The sequence below is a fragment of the Myotis yumanensis genome, unplaced genomic scaffold, assembly GCF_028538775.1.
Source record: "Myotis yumanensis isolate MYYU_CA2020_CCGP unplaced genomic scaffold, mMyoYum1.0.hap1 SCAF_16, whole genome shotgun sequence".
Lineage (NCBI taxonomy): Eukaryota > Metazoa > Chordata > Mammalia > Chiroptera > Vespertilionidae > Myotis > Myotis yumanensis.
The window spans coordinates 20,904,853-20,922,801 of NW_027223767.1; the positions used below are offsets into that span (position 1 = coordinate 20,904,853).

Consider the following 17,949-nt stretch of genomic DNA (forward strand, 5'->3'; position numbering starts at 1 on the left):
GAGAGGACAGGTGGGGAGAGCCCAAAGCAACGGAACTGACTGGCCTGGCTGGGGAGGCAGAGGATGATGGCCCTGAGATCTGAAAGGAAGAGGGGAAAGCATTCCCTGGGCCGGGTCCTGCACAGGCAAATACCCAGAGGGCGGGCGTGAGGCAAAGCCTGCGGCTGCAGTGCAGGTACAGGAGGCTGGCAAAGCCGCTGGGGCCAACTGCGAGCTGGCAAGTTTAGACCTGGTGCTCTGTGCAATCTGAAGTCACCAACAGGGTTTGGGTGGGAGAGAGACATGGTCTGATCTGAGACAGCTGAGACCTGGCAGATGCGTTGGGGGTGGGAGGTGTGAAGGCTATTCTCTAGGTGAGAAACAATAGGGGAGATCTGAGCCAAGACAGTTACAAAGGGATGAGAGGAGAAAGCAACTGGAATATTTGGAAGGTAAGACTGGGAGGGGCTTGGTGACTCACTGGATGCCACTTAACTAGCCCATGTGGTTAACCCTTGAAGGCCCTGCCTCAGAGCAACATGGTAGGGAGCCTGGAGATCATGGAGATCGGTGTTTCTGAATCACCTGGGGGTCTCGTTAAAATGCAGAGTATGATTTAGTAGATCGGAGGTGGGGTCTAAGATTCTGCATTTCTTACAAGCTCCCAGGTAATGCTGATGCTGCTGGACCACATTTGAGTAGCAAAGGCCATTTTAAAAGATGAGGGAACTGCCGAACCGGTTTGGCTCAGTGGATGGAGCGTCGGCCTGCGGACTCAAGGGTCCCGGGTTCGATTCCGGGCGGGGGCATGTGCCTTGGTTGTGGGCGCATCCCCACTGGGGGGCGTGCAGGAGGCAGCTGATCGATGTTTCTGGCTCTCTATCCCTCTCCCTTCTTCTCTGTGGAGAATCAATAAAATATATTTAAAAAAAAAAAAAAAAAAAAAAAAAAGATGAGGGAACTGAAGCTCAAATGGTCAGCATACTTGTCCAAGATGACATGGTTAGGATGAGGTCCCAGATTTCTGGGCTCCCAATCCAGTGCTCCTTGTAACAGGCCACACTGCTACTTCCCCTCTGGGTAGAGGCTGTTGCTGGTCAATGTTTGTTTGACTGAATGGAGGCATGGAGCCTAGAAGGATGCTCCAGGGATTAAGGACCTGAGGACTGGGGTGGTGGCAGAGGGACCTGTGACAGCCAGAGCGAAGGATTGGAAAAAGAGGTTACTGAGAATTGAAGAGAGAATAGAATGGTGGCGGCATGAGGAGGCTCACGGTGTAAAGCCAGCAGTCAGCAGGGGCCAAGTTGGGCAGGGCCTTGAGGGCCACAACAAGAAGTTTGAACCAGATACTATGGGCTTTGTGGGCTCAGCAGAGAGCCACCAGAGGATTTAAACACAGAAGCACCATGATCAGCAACAGGATGAGACTGAACTGGCTGTAGTTCAGAAATATTGATGTGGAGGGTGAAGTGGGTTAAGCCCTGCAGACAGGAAGGCTGGCCAGGAGGCTGCTGCCATGATCTAGGTGAGAATAATAGTGAGGTACCAGGGAAGTGGCAGTGGGGACGAAGGGTAGGGAACAGATTTGGATCCACCTGACAGGACTGAATGACTGATTGGATGTGGGAGATGAGGGAGGAGGCAAGATGCCAGTTTCTGACTTGGGCACGCAGGTGGATGGTGAGGTCACCCCCTGAGATGGGGAGCCAGGGGAAGAGCTGCCTGGGGGAAGAGGGTGGCTCAGTATGATACAGACTGGATGTGGGGTGCCTGTGAGGCACCTAACCGAGGAAGTCTAGGGGAAGCTGAGCACATGGATCTGACGGTTAAGACTTCACAATGCTGCCCTGGCTAGGTAGCTCAGTTGGTTAGAGCGCCATCCTGATATGCCAAGGTTGCAGGTTCAATCCCCTGTCTGGGTACATTTAAGAATCAACCAATGAATGCATAAATGAGTGAAACAGCAAATCTCGCCCCCCCGCCCACCCCCCCCACCCCCCCCACCCCCCCGCCCTGCGCCCTCAAATCAATTTAAAATCAAAATAAGACCTCACAATGCTGGCCAGGCTTTCAGACACCATCTAGTTCAACACACCTACTCCATCCCCACTTTACAGATGAGAAAACTGAGCCCAGAGAAGTGAAAGGACAGGAAGCAGCGGGTGTAGTTGAAAAGCTTTGAGACAAACATGCTTACAAATCTTAATTCTGCTAATAATCTCTGTGTGCCCTTGGATAATTTACTTACTATCTTTGAACTTCAGGTCCTATCTCACAAGATTACTGGGAAGGTAAAATGACCTACTCCTGCACTCAAGTGCCGAGCTCATGGCCTGGGGGCGCCAGTGCCCAAGGGACACTGAGGACTGGCCAGGCCCCGGGCCTGCAGGAACCTAAAGGCAGTAGGACTCGGCAGGACAAAGCCTGACTGCTCTGCTTTGCTGTCTATTCCATCGGCAGGTCCGGAACATCAGCCTGCGGGAAGGGGAGACGGTGACTGTGGAGGGCTTGGGGGGACCTGACCCGCTGCCCCTGGCCAACCAGTCTTTCCTGCTGAGGGGCCAAGTCATCCGAAGCCCCACCCACCAAGCAGCCCTGAGGTTCCAGAGCCTCCCACCACCTGCAGGGCCTGGAACATTCCATTTCCACTACCAAGGTAGGCCCAGGCAGCAGAGGAAGAACCAGCCCGGACTGGCTGCCTTCCTGGGGTCTCTGGTGCTATTACGGCATGGGGGCACGGGGAACAGGGAGAGGCTAGTAACATACAGCACAGGCGCCTGGTGAAGCTGTATATAACTAGAGGTGAGTATTATATACATCTGACACTTCCAGAACCTTCCCTCCACCTGCAGAGAACTGGTCTGGAAGGGACACTGACACAGGACTGGGTAACCCCCAGGTGTGCCTATTGCCACTCATTCATTCACTCATATATTAATTCATTCAGTATACTTTTCCTAGGCATCTACTCTTTGCCAAGCCTGGACACTGGCAAGATCAAGATGAACCAGCCAAGTCCTTGCCCTCAAGGAGTTAAAAATCTCTGGGGAGGTAGATACTTAAAAAGGCAATAACATTATAAGCTTTCCCAAAATGCAAAGGGGTCAAGGTCAGTGACCATGTTGAGGTGGTTAGCTACTAACCTGGCCTTCCTGAACTGCATAACCCACCCTAGCCCTGGCCCATGCCCCAGTCAGCTCAGAACACCTCAGGAAATAGGGAAGTGGCATTATCTATATATGTATAAAAAGCTAGCGACTGGAAAGCTGGAACGACTGGAATGACCAGTCGCTATGACGCCCACTGCAGCCAGCAAACCGGCCAGATAGGGGCCAGGGCCAGCCTGCCAACCCTCCGTGGCCCCTCCCCCACACAAGCCCTGCCCCCAATGCCCCCTCCCCACTCCGATCCGGGACAAGGCAGGAGGTTATCACCCACGGCCCCTCCCCCTGGCCAGCCCCGCCCCCAATTGGGCCCCCCCTGCCAGCCAATCACCCTCAGCCCCTCCCTCTCCCCCCCCCGCCCCCCCGCTGGCCCAGTGCACAAATTCATGCACTGGGCCTCTAGTGTAATGATAAAATCACAGACCAGGCAGATCTGTGTTTGAATCTCTTCCCTACTGGCTATTGACCTCCGACAGGTCACTTGACCACTTTAACTTTCCTTTTCCTCTGCTGCAAGATGAGACCAAAACACTCCACAAAGTCATGTTAAGGATTAAACAAAATGGTGCATGCCCAGTGCTTAGCACACTCTCCATGAAGAAACCAGAAACTAGTATTAAAGAGCTAGCAGGATGGGAAAGGGAGAAGGGGCTTGGAATGGTACCCCTTCCCATCAGCATCCCTCCTGGCACCCCCTTCTCCAGGCAAAGTCTTCTTGATCTCTTGCACTGCTGCAGCAGGATAACCCGTTTAGATTAGGGAATGCTAATGGGGAAATAATTGGTGTGAACAGTTACAGGATTGCTTTGAATTGTCATGGACCACTTCCGCGGCCCTGTGGGGGGCCGCAGCCTAGGGAGGAGGGCAGGCACTCCTCTGAAGATGCAGATGCTTGGAACCCACCTGAGGAGCACTCACCCCTTCCGGACCTCACCGCCCAAACTGGGGGAACAGTCTGGCGTGGCAGCAGGGGTTTGGTGGTGGGGCGGGCCGGGGGCTTGGCAGAGGCAAGAGGCCAGCTAAGGAAAGGGTGAGCATCTAGGCGGCCCAGTCAGCCTCCCTAATGGCTCATCAATCCTCCTAAACAGCAGGCATAATTTCACGCCATGGTAACCTTCTCTCTTGCTGCAAATTCCTTTGCACAAAAACCTGGACCTCCTCTCTGTTGGGCCAGACAAAGGTGGCTGAAAGGCAGCAAGTTGGAGGCCCTGACATGGGAACAAACGCTATGGAGGGGCTGGGAGAGCTAGCCCAGTGCTGCCTCCTTCTCAGCTCCCAGAAGCCCTCCCTCCTCAGCCCAGTTTTTGTCAATGATCAGCTCTTTCCCTAATGAGTGTAATTCCCCTAATTATAGGCTGTAATTAGCCCTGATCCCAGAGATGGGAACAGGAAGAGCATGTGCTCACACACGTGTCTCCCTGGGCTGGAGAAAGAAGGTGCCAGCAGAGGAGGTAAGGGACCCAGTACCAACACTCCTGCCCGACCTGTCCAAGATAATATTGGAGATCACAAAGATGGGGCCCCGCAAAGGCCTCAACTGCAGAACCAAGTCCCAACTCCCCTCCCACAGCCTCAGGCAGGGTGAGGAGGCAGGGAGCCCTGCCAGGCACCCCCCCTCCTCCCTCCTGAGCATTCCTGGCACCGGACTTGGCTCCAGAAACAGACACCAGGGAGAAAATAGCTCAACAGATTGCAGTGGTGAAGGCACTCCGGGAACAGTCGTCATGGCAACAGGAGGAAGCTCGTCCTGCAAAGTGGCACTTTACCCACTGTGAAGTCCGGGGGCTTTGTCATCTGCCCCCAGCATCCTGCTCTCACCTCATCCCAGCTCAATTTCCTAATTTGTGGAGCAGGGGGACCTCCCTTCCCAGAGTTGTGACAAGAACTCACAGAGAAGATGTAAGTGATGAGCATGACATTGGCTCATGGCCTAGAACTCCCTGAGTACCACGCCCTCCACTCTGGGTAAAGTGCCCCACACCCTTCTCCCCATCCCACCCTGGCCTAGAGTGTCTTCTCAGATCATTGTGGGTGGCTGCCCTGAACAGCCACTCAGGTCAGCCTTGTCTATTACTCTCAGGTTTCCCTGACTCCTAAGCCCAGGTCTCTACTTCACCTGGGGAAGCAGGTGGGACAGGGGAGACGCAAAGCAAGTGGGCTCTATGGCCAGGAGCTTCAAGGGCCCACTCTACCAGTTATTGGCCGTGTGATCAGGGCAAGTCCCTCAGTCTCTCTAAACCTTCATTTCCCTCAGCTGAAAATGAATTAATAACCCTGCCTTGCCTGCCTTCCTCCTAAGCATGTTGTAGATATCAAGTAAGAAGAGTATGAAGACATTTTAGAAGCTAGAAGGTGAATTCCAATGTGAGGTGTTTTTATTAATCAAGATTATAAACAACAGCAGGCTGGTGTGTTCAGTATTTGTTCTGTGCCAGGCACTGCCCATCTGTCCTCTCATTTAACCTTTCATGTAACAACATTGTATGTAATCCTCTAAATGGATGGATAAACAAGGAAATGGGCACAGAGAAGTTAGGTAACTTGCCCAAGGTGGCACAGCAAGTGTGGAGCCTATGTTCAAATCCAGGCCATCTGACCCCAGAGCCCACTTCCTAAGCCCTGCCCTGTACTGTCTGACAATCACAAGTAACCATTCATTGGCCATTATCTTAAGAACCCTGTGAGAGCCCAGCCAGCATGGCTCAGTGGTTACGCATCGACCTGTAAACCAAGAGGTCAGGGTTTGATTCCTGGTCAGGGCATATGCCCAGGTTGTGGGCTCGATCCCCAGTATGGGGTATGCAGGAGGCAGCTGATCAATGATTCTCCCTCATCATTGATGTTTCTATCTCTCTCTCCCTCTCTCTTCCTCTCTGAAATCAATAAAAACATATTTTTTAAAAGAACCCTGTGAGAGAGGGAAGAGTAGGTATCATCCTCCTCCTTTCAAGACCTAAGACCAGAACAGGTGAAAAAAATCACTCAGCTTGATTCTGGACCCTGGTCAGCCCAGAGGCACCCCCCTTTGCCATTCACACAAAGGCCCACGGAGGCTCGCAGCGTCCCTGCCTGAACCCCTCTTTCCATCCACCTGGTGCCATCAGTAGGGGTCACCCTCCCATCCCAAGACCCAGGAGTGGTCAGTCCTCATCCCTCCCCCCTGGCCCCCAGGGGTCTTCAGACTCTGTAGCCCAAGGCTTTTCTTTCAGCCTCTCTCCTTGACCCCTCCAGATCTTCCTCCCCACCTCGGACCCAAGCCCTGACCCCCATTTTAGCTACCACCCCAGCTTGGCCCCCCGAGTTGGAATTGGCCAGGCTGTTTTGTAGGATTTGCTGCCACCATTTGGTTGTATTTGGTATGACAAATCTAAAAGCTACCAAGTTTCCTAGGGCAACTTGTCCCACCCCCAACTTCCTTGAAGGCATGCCTTACCTCCCCACCCTTGCCCATCCTGTTTTTTAAAAAGTGCACTACCTTGCCATCGAGCTTTCCAGCCTTTCTCAATGAACATTGGGAAAGTTTGTACTGCCTGGCTTCAATCTTTCCTGCTGCAATTCATAGTTGTCCCCTATGGGAAAAATAATAGAAATACATTAGTATAGGCTTTTCACTGTTTTCAAGTGCTTTCACACCTTCAAGTCTCTCAGTAATATTTTTTGAAGATGTACGATCAGCTGGATTCAAGGATACCAAGCTGAATAAAACACTACCCCCATTTATTCTCCCAATAACCCTGTAGGTGGTCTTTAACCTCATCTAACAAATGAGGAAACTGTGACACAGAAAGGCCAAGTAACCTGCCTAAAATGTTAGAAACCTTGGACCACAACCCAAGCCAAGGAGCCCAGGCTGCTGGGGAAGGGATCAGTCTCTTTTCTGGAACTCCTGATGCTTCCTCTGGCCCCAAGTGACACCACCAGGCAGTCTGAGGCCGACCCCTTTTGCCCTGGCTATGACCCAACACCCCCCTCAACACCAACACACACACACAACATCACCCATTCTTTCTCTGCAGCCTATCTCCTGAGCTGCCACTTTCCCCGACGTCCAGCTTATGGAGCTGTGACTGTCACTAGCCTCCATCCAGGAGGCAGTGCCCGCTTCCATTGTGCCACTGGCTACCAGCTGAAGGGTGCCAGGCTCCTTACCTGTCTCAACGCCACTCAGCCCTTCTGGGATTCCCAGGAGCCTATCTGCATTGGTGAGTGGCCCCAGGGGACTCCGTGCTGAACGGGGGAGTAAGAAGGGGGGCTCATCTCTGTTCTCTGTTGCCATGTAGTACCTTCACAGGCTCTCCATAAGGAAGCCCGAAAATGGTTTCACATGTCAGTGGCATTCATCCAACCCACACTTAGTGAGCACCTACTATATACAGGCACCACAGGTATACAGAGCTGAATTAAACAGGGACTGTGCCCTCAAAGGGCCCACCCTTCCAGGAAATGGGGGAAGAAGAAAGCACACGTGAGTCATCAGCTTTCACAGCAGGAAGTAAAAAGTACCAATGAAGAGACATAAGTGACCTGGGAGGAGAGAAAGCGGTCATTCTTAGCTGGGCATTCACCAGGCTTCCTGGAGGAAGTGGCACTGAACGTTTGACATTTCAGTGGACAGTGACACAGAGGAGAGGTAAGGGAGTATTTGAGGCCTGAGGCTTGTGAAGAAGACAGAGGGAGGGCCTTGAATATCAGCCAAATTACTGGGGTGGGAGCTGTTTAAGTTTTGGAGAGGAGGCGAGAGGCGCTCGGAACTATTCCCCAGGAGAGCCAATCAGGTGGAGTCCAGAGACTGGGAGGCCAGCCAGGCAAGCGTGTTTGAACTTAGTGACTTTGGAAATGAAGAGGAGGGAAGAGATTCCAGAGACACGATGAGAGAAAGGGCGAGAGTGGAAGGAGACTCCCAGGTTCTGCTGGTGGAAAAAAAGGTGGAGTGTTTAGTTTGCAATATGAAAGGCGGTTTGGGCTTTTTTCCTTTCTTTTCCTTTTTTTTAGCTTGGGCTTTTGAACCTTATTTCATTCTATACACTCTTCCTGGGTGCCGGGCACAAGCAGAGGTGAATGAGCCAGGCATGGGCTGTCTAGTGAGACCAGCAAGCAGCTCGGCACGTTCAGGGCAGACACGGCTGGGATGGGACAAAGTCAGAGTGCAAGGGGGACCCACGGGGGGAGAGGGGGGAGGGAGAGGGCAGGCTGCTCCAAAATGAGGAAGGAGTCAAAGAAAGCTTCCCAAGGAGATGACTTGGAAGGATTACAAGAATGTCAGCCCAGGGAGGTGGAGTGGATTCCTGGGACAGCACATGCAGAGGTGTGGAGGCACAAAGCAGCGTGCTACGGTGAGGACTTGGTGAGCTGGGCCTAAAGAAGAGGGGAAATTAGGAGAGGCTGAGGCCAAGTCCAGAATCAGGTTCATAAAGGGCTGAATCCCATCTTAGCTTGGACTCTGTCCGGGGTCACAGGGAACCACGGAGGAACGTAAGTGTAGGACAGAGCACGATCAGATTTGAGGGCATTCTGTTCTGAGAACAAGCAAACGGTAGCTTTGCCCTCTCTGCAGAGAAGCGGAGAAACTCACCACAACCCCCTCCGCACCAGGTTTATTCGGGGAAAACATTCTGCTGTCTTGAACATTTAGAGACAAAGGCGCTGTGTCTTGGCAGCGGGTTCCCTGCGAGCTGGTAGGGTCCGAAGCTCTCTGTCCGGGAAAGGAAAGTGCTGCCTGAACCAGCCACACTCCTCTCGCCTGAGACCACTTCACTGGCCCCACTTAGCAGCTGGGAGTCTAAGGCCAACAGACTGAGCCGTCCTTAGTGATGGGGACAAGTGAGCTGCTCAGCCTCTCCTCGGGAAAGAGGACCATCCCAGGCCAGAGGAGGCAGTGCTGGGAAGGCCCTCAAGGTCAGCCCAGGAGTGACAGTGGCAGTGATGCTATTTCAGAGTGTTCGAGGCCATCACCTGACTAGTCCTGTCTACTCCGGGCACAGAATTTGGAGGTGACTGGCATGCACACCATGTTTGTCATCCCTGATCTAGTCCTACCCCCTTTTACGTTGATTCAATCATTTGATTCAACAAATACTGAACACCAACTCTGTGCCTGGCCTGAGAAGACTGGCCCCCACCCCAGGGGATCCTAGTTAAGGGACATATCCAAACAGTAACTGGTTTTAGGAAGTGGCATGAGGTAGAAGTAGTAGATACACCCAAGAAGGTTAGAGCCTGGGTAAGAGGCTATAATAAAGTCCACCTGGGCGTAGTCAGGGAAGGCCTCCCGGAGGAGTCAGCAGAGAAGGAAAGTGACTTGTCCAGGGCCACACAGCCAGGCCATGGCAGAGCTACCACACTCGAGGGAGTCGCATGTGAGTAGTCCCAGAGGTGAACGGTGAGGAGGCAGATTCTGGAGTCCAGGCTGCCTGGAGCTGTAGGGTTATAGGGGCAAAGGGTTGATCTTCAGCACCATGAAGGCAAAGATCCCCGCTGCCCCATGCGCAGGGCACAGAGCTGGGAAAAGCAGGAAGGCTTGGTAGGCTGTCTGGGCTCCAGCCAGGGGCCCCGCCCACAGTTCTGGCCCTGCCTCCCAGCTGCCTGCGGCGGAGTGATCCGCAATGCCACCACCGGCCGCATTGTCTCCCCTGGCTTCCCGGGCAACTACAGCAACAACCTCACCTGCCACTGGCTGCTGGAGGCTCCCGAGAGCCAGCGACTGCACTTGCACTTTGAGAAGGTTTCCCTGGCAGAGGATGACGACAGGTGAGGGCATGTCCTGGTGGGAGGGGAGCACCTGGCTTGGCAATACCCTTCTGGAGGGACAGCACACAAGCATGGGTCACACCCCACCCGGGCCAGCAACCAGCCACACAGCTGCCACTCTGCTGACCCAGGCTCATCATCCGCAATGGAGACAACGTGGAGGCCCCGCCCGTGTATGATTCCTATGAGGTGGAGTACCTACCCATCGAGGGCCTGCTCAGCTCTGGCCGACACTTCTTTGTGGAGCTCAGCACTGACAGCAGCGGGGCAGCTGCAGGCATGGCCCTGCGCTATGAGGGTGAGCCTGATGGGGCCTACCCAGGGGTGAGGGGCTAGAGCAGGGGCTTGGGCCTAGGGTCTCTTCTCTCATACCCTTCCCCTCCATGCCATCATCACTCCTTCCAACTCAGCCCTTGCTCACCTGGCACCAAGGCCCTCTCTCTCCATCCCTTCCTTCAAGTCCAGGACTCCTACCCCATCTGCAGGAGACCCCTGCCGGGACCCAGGCCCTCTGGTCCAAGTGAATGAATTCTCTAGAATTTGAAGAGCAAAGAAGGCCTAATTCTTAGGGGAGGAGAATTGCTACAAGAGACATTCTAGAACCACTCATGCATGCAGATGCATGCACTCATTAATTCATTCAAAACATGTATGGAGTGCCTTCTATGCACTAAGCACAAAATTAGGTGCTAGAAATATAACGGTGATCAAGACAGCTTCCTGAGCATAATAGGGATGGGTGTTCTGGGCTGCTCCTGCCCCCTGCTCCAAGCCCAGGAGAGGCATTTGTAGTCAGGATGAGGAAAGCCCTAGGAAGGGAACTAGGAGGACATTTGCCCCGTTTGACCCAGTGAAGGCTGAGCCCGGCCCTGTGGTTTACAGCCTTCCAGCAGGGCCATTGCTATGAGCCCTTTGTCAAATACGGCAACTTCAGCAGCAGTGCACCCTCCTACCCTGTGGGTACCACCGTGGAGTTCAGCTGCGACCCTGGCTATACCCTAGAGCAAGGCTCCATCATCATTGAGTGTGTTGACCCCCATGACCCTCAGTGGAATGAGACAGAGCCAGCCTGCCGAGGTCAGTGGACACAAGCAGAGATGGGCCTGCCAAGGGCAGGGAGCAGGGTGGGCACCAGGGAGCCAGCCACAGAACCTGGGGCCCCAGGGTCCCGGTGACGTGTCACTCAAGCTTCCCCGAGGAGAAGGTGGGGACTCCCAGCAATGGGTAGGCACTCCTGGGGGCAGATGGCAGCTCCAGGACCTGGCACTGGGGGGAATGCAGAGGGGACGTGCCTCCCGGGCCTCCCCTGCCTTCCAGCTGTGTGCAGCGGGGAGATCACAGACTCGGCCGGCGTGGTGCTCTCCCCTAACTGGCCGGAGCCCTATGGCCGTGGGCAAGACTGCATCTGGGGCGTGCACGTGGAGGAGGACAAGCGCATCATGCTGGACGTCCGAGTGTAAGTGCCCACTGGGCTCGGCCAAGCCAGCTCCTAAGCCATGGAGACATCTCTTACCCAGCCCATCCTGGGGTCCCCAGGCCCACCCTCCCTGACAGTCCTCCTCCATAGGCTGCGCATAGGCCCCGGTGATGTACTTACCTTCTATGATGGGGATGACCTGACAGCCCGGGTTCTGGGCCAGTATTCTGGGCCCCGAGGCCACTTCAAGCTCTTTACCTCCATGGCCGATGTCACCATCCAGTTCCAGTCAGACCCTGGGACCTCGGTGCTGGGCTACCAGCAGGGCTTTGTCATCCACTTCTTTGGTGAGTTTGCCCCTGCCCCACCCTGTGCCTGAGGGAGAAGGGATGCTAGAATGCAGACCCCAAAACATGCAAGTCGGAGAGGCCAGGGTGATGAGGAGCCTGACAAGGGAAAGCTCAAAACACTCTGGGCATCACCTGAAGCTAGCCTTGTTCTCCATCTTCCCCCAGGGCCCAGGGGGAGAAAGGGACCTTCTGTCGCAGCAAGAGGGATTTGGTGGGCAGCAGGCAGAACTTCGTAACAAAAGTAGGGAACTAAGGAAAAGTATTCGATTCTACCTTTCTGGTAATCTTCAATAGAAGTGACAATTTCCCCCACTTTACCTGGCCCATCTCTCAGGACTAAAAACTGGCCAACATGTATTTGTAGCTAAGGTCAAAGCCTAGATGATAAACCAGGAATCAAGGAGACAGTCATGTCAGGGACGAGTAAGGAGGGGCACTTGAGTGGGGAGAATGAATCAATGAGCCGGCCCAGGCCAGGCCCAAGCCAAACTGGCAGGAGCCGACTGTCCTCAGGAGCGGGGAGGCTAGCACAGTTACTCTGGTACTGGCTGAGGGTCTACATCTTTTGCCCCTGTGCCCCTAGAGGTGCCCCGCAATGACACATGTCCAGAGCTGCCTGAGATCCCCAATGGCTGGAAGAGCCCGTCACAGCCTGAGCTGGTGCATGGCACTGTCGTCACTTACCAGTGCTACCCTGGCTACCAGGTGGTGGGATCCAGTATCCTTATGTGCCAGTGGGACCTAACCTGGAGTGAGGACCTGCCTTCCTGCCAGAGGGGTGAGTGTACTTGTTCCCCATATACCCCTCCCCAATGCAACCTACAAGCCTCTCTCTTGGACTATGAACCAGACTCCAACTGTTATTAGCTGGTATCCTTGAAGTTCTTCCACCTCTCATAGCCTCGGTTTCCTCATCTGGGAAATGGGACAATACCTTTCCATAGTTATCTACCAAGTACGCCAAGTATTTTGTTCCTAGTAGCTGGCCAATCAGTGTTTGTTTGTTGTTGTTTTAATCTTTATTGTTGGAAGTATTATATATGTCCCCTTTTTCCCCCCATTGACTCCTTCCAGCCCACCCCTCCCCCCACTCCAGGCCTTCACCACCCTATTGTCTGTGTCCATGGGTTATGCATAGACCTAGTATATGCATACAAGTTCTTTGCTTGATCATCTCCCCCACCTTCCCTCTGAGATTCCTCACTCTGTTCCATGCTTCCATATCTCTGGATCCACTCTGTTCATCAGCTTGTTAATTAAATTCCACCAATCAGTGTCTGTTGACTCTCATGGATTGGAAGGGGACAGAGGTGGGGATACACCAGCAAAACGGTGGGGACAGATAACTAGAGGGTAAAGCTCCCTGGCATGAAGATGTTGGCTGCCTGGCACAAAGCCAGGGAGGACTGGCTTTTGTTGAGTTCTACTTGAGCTACTTCCTCCCCGTCACCCTCCCCCCACACACCCATAGTAACTTCCTGCCATGACCCTGGGGATGTGGAGCACAGCCGACGCCTCATATCTAGCCCCAAGTTCCCCGTGGGAGCCACGGTGCAGTACATCTGTGACCAGGGTTTTGTGCTGACGGGTAGTGCCATCCTCACCTGCCATGACCGTCAAGCCAGCAGCCCCAAGTGGAGCGACCGGGCCCCCAAATGTCTCCGTAAGTGTCAAATGGGTAGGAGGGGAAGCCTCTGATAGGAGAAAAAAATGCTGCCTCTGAGGGCCGTGGCACCCTCACTAGGCTCCGCCTGCTTTGCAGTGGAACAGCTCAAGCCATGCCATAGCCTCAGTGCCCCCGAGAATGGTGCCTGCAGTCCTGAAAAGCGGCTACATCCAGCGGGGGCTACTGTCCACTTCTCGTGTGCCCCTGGCTATGTGCTGAAGGGCCACGCCAGCATCAAGTGTGTACCCGGGAACCCCTCACATTGGAGTGACCCCCCACCCATCTGCAGGGCTGGTGAGTCGTCTGCCCCCCTCAACCCTCTGCCTGGCCCATAGGGCTGCTCTGGCAAAGAGGTCAAATGTTGAGAACCAGAACCCACTGCCCACACTCCCTTCATATTACCCTTGGTCTCCCCAGTCTCTGCCCGATTTTCCTGACCTGGCGACACCAAGACAAATGCTGGGGTGGGCTCTCCTTGGACAAAACCTCCCCATGATCAGCCCACCCCCTGCCTTAATGGTTAGGCCTGTTGGACTCAACCACTGCCCTTGGCCCTCCCCTCTTGTTCCAGCCTCTCTGGATGGGTTCTACGGCGGCCGCAGCCTGGATGGTGAGCCCCCACGCTGGAGGGCCAAGGAAGTAGTCTCTTCCACTGGTTCTCATAGATCCCAGGCCATTGGGCTCCCCAAGGAGGGTGGATTGATAAAGAGAGAGGTCTGGGACTAGCAACTCCTTCCCTGCCCCCAGCCAGCCGGAAGGAGCTGCTGGCTGGATTTCCCTGGGCAGAGGTGAGGGACTGTGGGCTCTCAGTGACTGGGCCCTCTGCCCCAATCCCACCCTCTGTGCTTTCAGTTGCCAAGGCACCTGCTGCCTCCAGCACCCTGGATGCTGCCCACATTGCAGCTGCCATCTTCCTGCCACTGGTGGCAATGGCGCTCTTGGTGGGAGGTGTGTACCTCTACTTCTCCAGGTGAGGCCGGCTTCCCTTCCTACCCTGCACACCTGCCTCACTCCTGCCTCGCACTCTACTCACAGGCTTCTCTGTCCCACAGACTCCAGGGGAAAAGCCCCAGGCAGCTGCCCGGAACACGACCCCGTGCCTATGACCGGATCACCGTGGAGTCAGCATTTGACAATCCAACCTATGAGACTGGAGTAAGTACCCAGGCCAGCCTTGACACCCTACCCAGCACCCCATGCTATGCTCCCTTGGGCAGGTACCCCTGAGGGCCTTGACACCCTACCCAGCACCCCATGCTATGCTCCCTTGGGCAGGTACCCCTGAGGGCCCTGTCAAGTCCTCTTGCTCTTTTCCTTTTCCTTGGGAAGGTGGATTATGGGCTGGCAAACTTTATGCAAGTTTCCAACTCCCAGCAGTCTCTTTCCTTTGCAGGAGATGAGAGAATATGAAGTATCCATCTAGGTGGGGGAAGCCAGCTCAGCCCTGCATCACAGCCCAGCAGCGGAGCTCCCAGCTTCCTGCTGTCCCTCCACCTCCTGTACATACCACCCGGGAAGAGACACCACTAATCTCTCAAGAAGTGGTGCCCTTCCCCACCTGCAATGCCCACCAGGTCCTATTTTCTTGGTTCCACTGCCTGCTTAGGGGCCCTTCCTTGGGTCCAAGTCGGGGGGCATCTGCCTCTGGGCAGAACACAGCTGGAGCATTTGCATCAAGAACCAGCATTTCTCCTGACCCTCCTTCACGCCCTACACCTCGAGCCTGGAATTCAGAGGCAGAATGGAAGCGCCTTTCTCCCTGGGACCACCATCCAGCGCTGGCAGATAGCTCTGTGCAGCAGGGTTAACGTCACGATGGCAGAAAGCGCGCCAGGGTGCTGCTCACAGGGCCATCACCAGCGGCCAAAACTGCTCTCAATAGTGGCCTCTGGGTGGTCCTGGCCCATGAGAAAGCCTCTAGTCCTTCTCTAAGGCCCCGGGAATGGACAGTCCTGCTCCTGTCCCTTCCCAGTGAAGGCAACAATTCTAGGGGATCGTGGGGGGTTTAGAGACCTTACCCAAGCTAAGGCTGGGGTTCCCTAGGTACTCATGCTCCACACCAAAGCAGGAAGTCCCCCTGCTCCCCTACGCTGAGGAGAGAAAGACCTCCTCCTGATGCCAGTCTGGCTGTTAAAACATCCCCTTTCCCACTAATCCCTCCTCTAACTCCAACCATGTGCCAGACTCCCCTCCTGGCCCCTGTTTGGGATAAGGGGAGTGGGCAGGCATATTCGAGAGAGGCGTGTAAGTCTAAGGGTCGAGGAATTTGGCCTGGAGCAGGGGGTCAGAGAGGCCCAGGAGCTGGTTATAGGCCGCTTTGTATATGTAATGTATCATATGCAGTCTGGCCTCCAGCCAGAGAATAATCTTCTATTTCTGTTGTTTCCTTATTAAAATGGTGTTTTGGAAAAAAAAAAAAAAAAACACAAGCAATGGCCAGGTGGATGGTGCTTTTTTGAAGGGAAAGGAGGTGGGAGATAAATGGGATGTGGACTTCAGGACCATAAGGTATGCTGGACACATCAACTAATAATCCTGGCTGATGTGGCTCAGTGGTTACGCATCAACCTATAAACCTGGAGGTCACAGTTCAATTCCCGGCCGGGGCACATGCCCGGGTTGTGGGCTCGATCCCTTGTGTGGGATGTGCAGGAGGCAACAATTCGCTCTCATCGTTGGTGTTTCTCCCTCTCTCTTCCTCTCTGAAATCAATTATATATATACTAGAGGCCCAGTGCACGGATTCGTGCACTGGTGGGGGGGGTGTGGCCTGTGCGGATTGGCCAGCTGTGGGAACACTGCTCATCCTGGTTAGCCAAGTGGCTGCTACCGCTGCGGGAGTGCACTGTCCACCAGGGGGCAGCTCCTGCATTGAGCATCTGCCCCCTGGTGGTCAGTGCACATCACAGAGACTGGTTGACCAGTTGTTCTGGTTGTTCTGCCATTTGGTCAGTGGGTTTTTATATATATAGATAACAGTTATAGGTGCTACAGCATTCACTGTCCCAACAAGGTCAGTGCAATAGATGGCAGTGAAATGTGAAGTCCAAGCGTGAGAGCCCAGGAACCCAACTGTTCATCCACCTCCAAGCCTCATTTCCCCCTCTTCTCCAGGTCTAGAACTACAGGGTAGCAAACTCCCAAACCCCTTCTCAATGTCACTGTATTGCTGACAAGGTCCAGGAAGCCTGACACATACATCTCTTCTTCCTCTTCTTTCCCAGCTAGCAAGACTTAGGAAACTGGAACAGGAATCAGAGACAACCCTAAACATGAGGCTCAAGTCTGCCTTGCCCTCAGAAAACATCCAGGCTGTCAGCAGCAGGGACAATGCATCTTAGAGGTTTGGCTCCCACTTTAGCAAAAGCCCCAGAGCCCAGAAAGAAGTGGCTGGATGGGATCTGCTTAAGTTAGCCAAGTTTGGTCCCTTCCAGCCCCTGTGCCCATTACCTGTGGCCCTAAGCACCTCCTCAAATGAAAGTGGTTGCCCAGCCGTGATCCACAGCATGCATGTCCATGCTTAGACTGTGCTCTGCATGGCTGCCTCCAGAATAAGAGCAAAAAACAAGCAACAGGGAATTAGGGGAACTCAGAAGCCAAAAGACAAATCTCTGAAGGAAATAACGACAGCAACCAGCACTTTCTGCTTCTACAGTCTTCCAACAGAGAAATCTTGACCACTCATGGCTGACCACCTCTTGGCTCTAGCACAGGCCACCTGGAAGAATGGAGTAGCTGTCCAGGCAGAGTGCAGTGCCTAGATTAGCCACAAGAGGTCACTTCTGAAGGTGTCTGTATCCCACCTGCTCTCTCCCCTCAATCCTCCTGGAATAACCCGGGCTGGAGCTCTCCAAGGTGGCACCAACTCCTGGCCTTGCTGGGCTGACCTCACCCCCTCCAAGTTCAAAGAAGGTGTGTGTCCCTAGCCAGTGTTTCTCATTGGTTAGGGCATCTGCGTGCACACTGAAAGGGCATGGGTTCGATTCCTGGTCAAGGGTACCTACATGGGTTGCAGGTTTGATTCCCTACATGCAGGAAGCAACCAATCAATGTGTCTCTCTCACATCAATGTTTTTCTCTCTCTCCTGCTCCTCCCTCCCTTTTTTCCACTCTCTCTAAAAATCAATGGGAAAATATCCTCGGGTGAGGATTAACAAAAAAGGAGGAGGAGGAAGAGAAGGAGGAGTGTGGAGTGATTAGTTCTCCTGGCACTTGTCAACAAAGCCAAGTATTATTTCCCTCATTAGCTCACAGCCTGTTCCAATTCTCAACTGCAAATGATGGTGTCGATCAAAGTAAAACTTTGCTTATTGGGCTTGTGCCAATGACTTACTTATCTGCCCCATAATGCCTTCAGGCTGACACAGCAACACAGCGAAGCCCTGAGCAGTAGGAAGGAATCCAGTAAGAGAGAGCACCTGAGGCTCCAACTTCTGAGGGCATGAAATACAGCCCCAGAAAAGATTAAGTCTGGCCACTCCATACATCTAACTCAGCCCTCCTCTCTCTGAGGGCCACATCTCTGGCCCATAGCCACTATAATTTGTTTGCTGAGATTGGTAGAGAGCAATGATAAGGCCCATGACCTTATAATTCTTCCCAGGCACCAAGAGGATCATCGGAAAC

At 53.9% G+C, this 17,949-nt stretch overlaps 1 protein-coding gene across 4 annotated transcripts in view; it reads left to right on the plus strand.

The window, feature by feature from the left end:
* Positions 1-15,756, plus strand: part of SEZ6 (seizure related 6 homolog) — a 45,463-nt gene extending 29,707 nt beyond the window's left edge. The window contains exons 4-17 of one of the 4 annotated variants that reach the window (XM_070393935.1): positions 2,440-2,635; positions 7,160-7,345; positions 9,722-9,890; positions 10,022-10,188; positions 10,773-10,967; positions 11,208-11,346; positions 11,458-11,654; positions 12,241-12,435; positions 13,129-13,320; positions 13,420-13,617; positions 13,895-13,933; positions 14,176-14,293; positions 14,376-14,478; positions 14,701-15,756. In XM_070393935.1, the coding sequence (XP_070250036.1) occupies positions 2,440-2,635; positions 7,160-7,345; positions 9,722-9,890; positions 10,022-10,188; positions 10,773-10,967; positions 11,208-11,346; positions 11,458-11,654; positions 12,241-12,435; positions 13,129-13,320; positions 13,420-13,617; positions 13,895-13,933; positions 14,176-14,293; positions 14,376-14,478; positions 14,701-14,733 (2,127 nt within the window). In that variant the 3' untranslated portion in view covers positions 14,734-15,756. Of the gene's footprint in view, positions 1-2,439; positions 2,636-7,159; positions 7,346-9,721; positions 9,891-10,021; positions 10,189-10,772; positions 10,968-11,207; positions 11,347-11,457; positions 11,655-12,240; positions 12,436-13,128; positions 13,321-13,419; positions 13,618-13,894; positions 13,934-14,175; positions 14,294-14,375; positions 14,551-14,700 lie in introns of those variants that run through there. The other 3 variants (XM_070393936.1, XM_070393937.1, XM_070393934.1) reach the window with 3 other exon arrangements.
* The last annotated feature ends 2,193 nt before the right edge of the window (positions 15,757-17,949 follow it).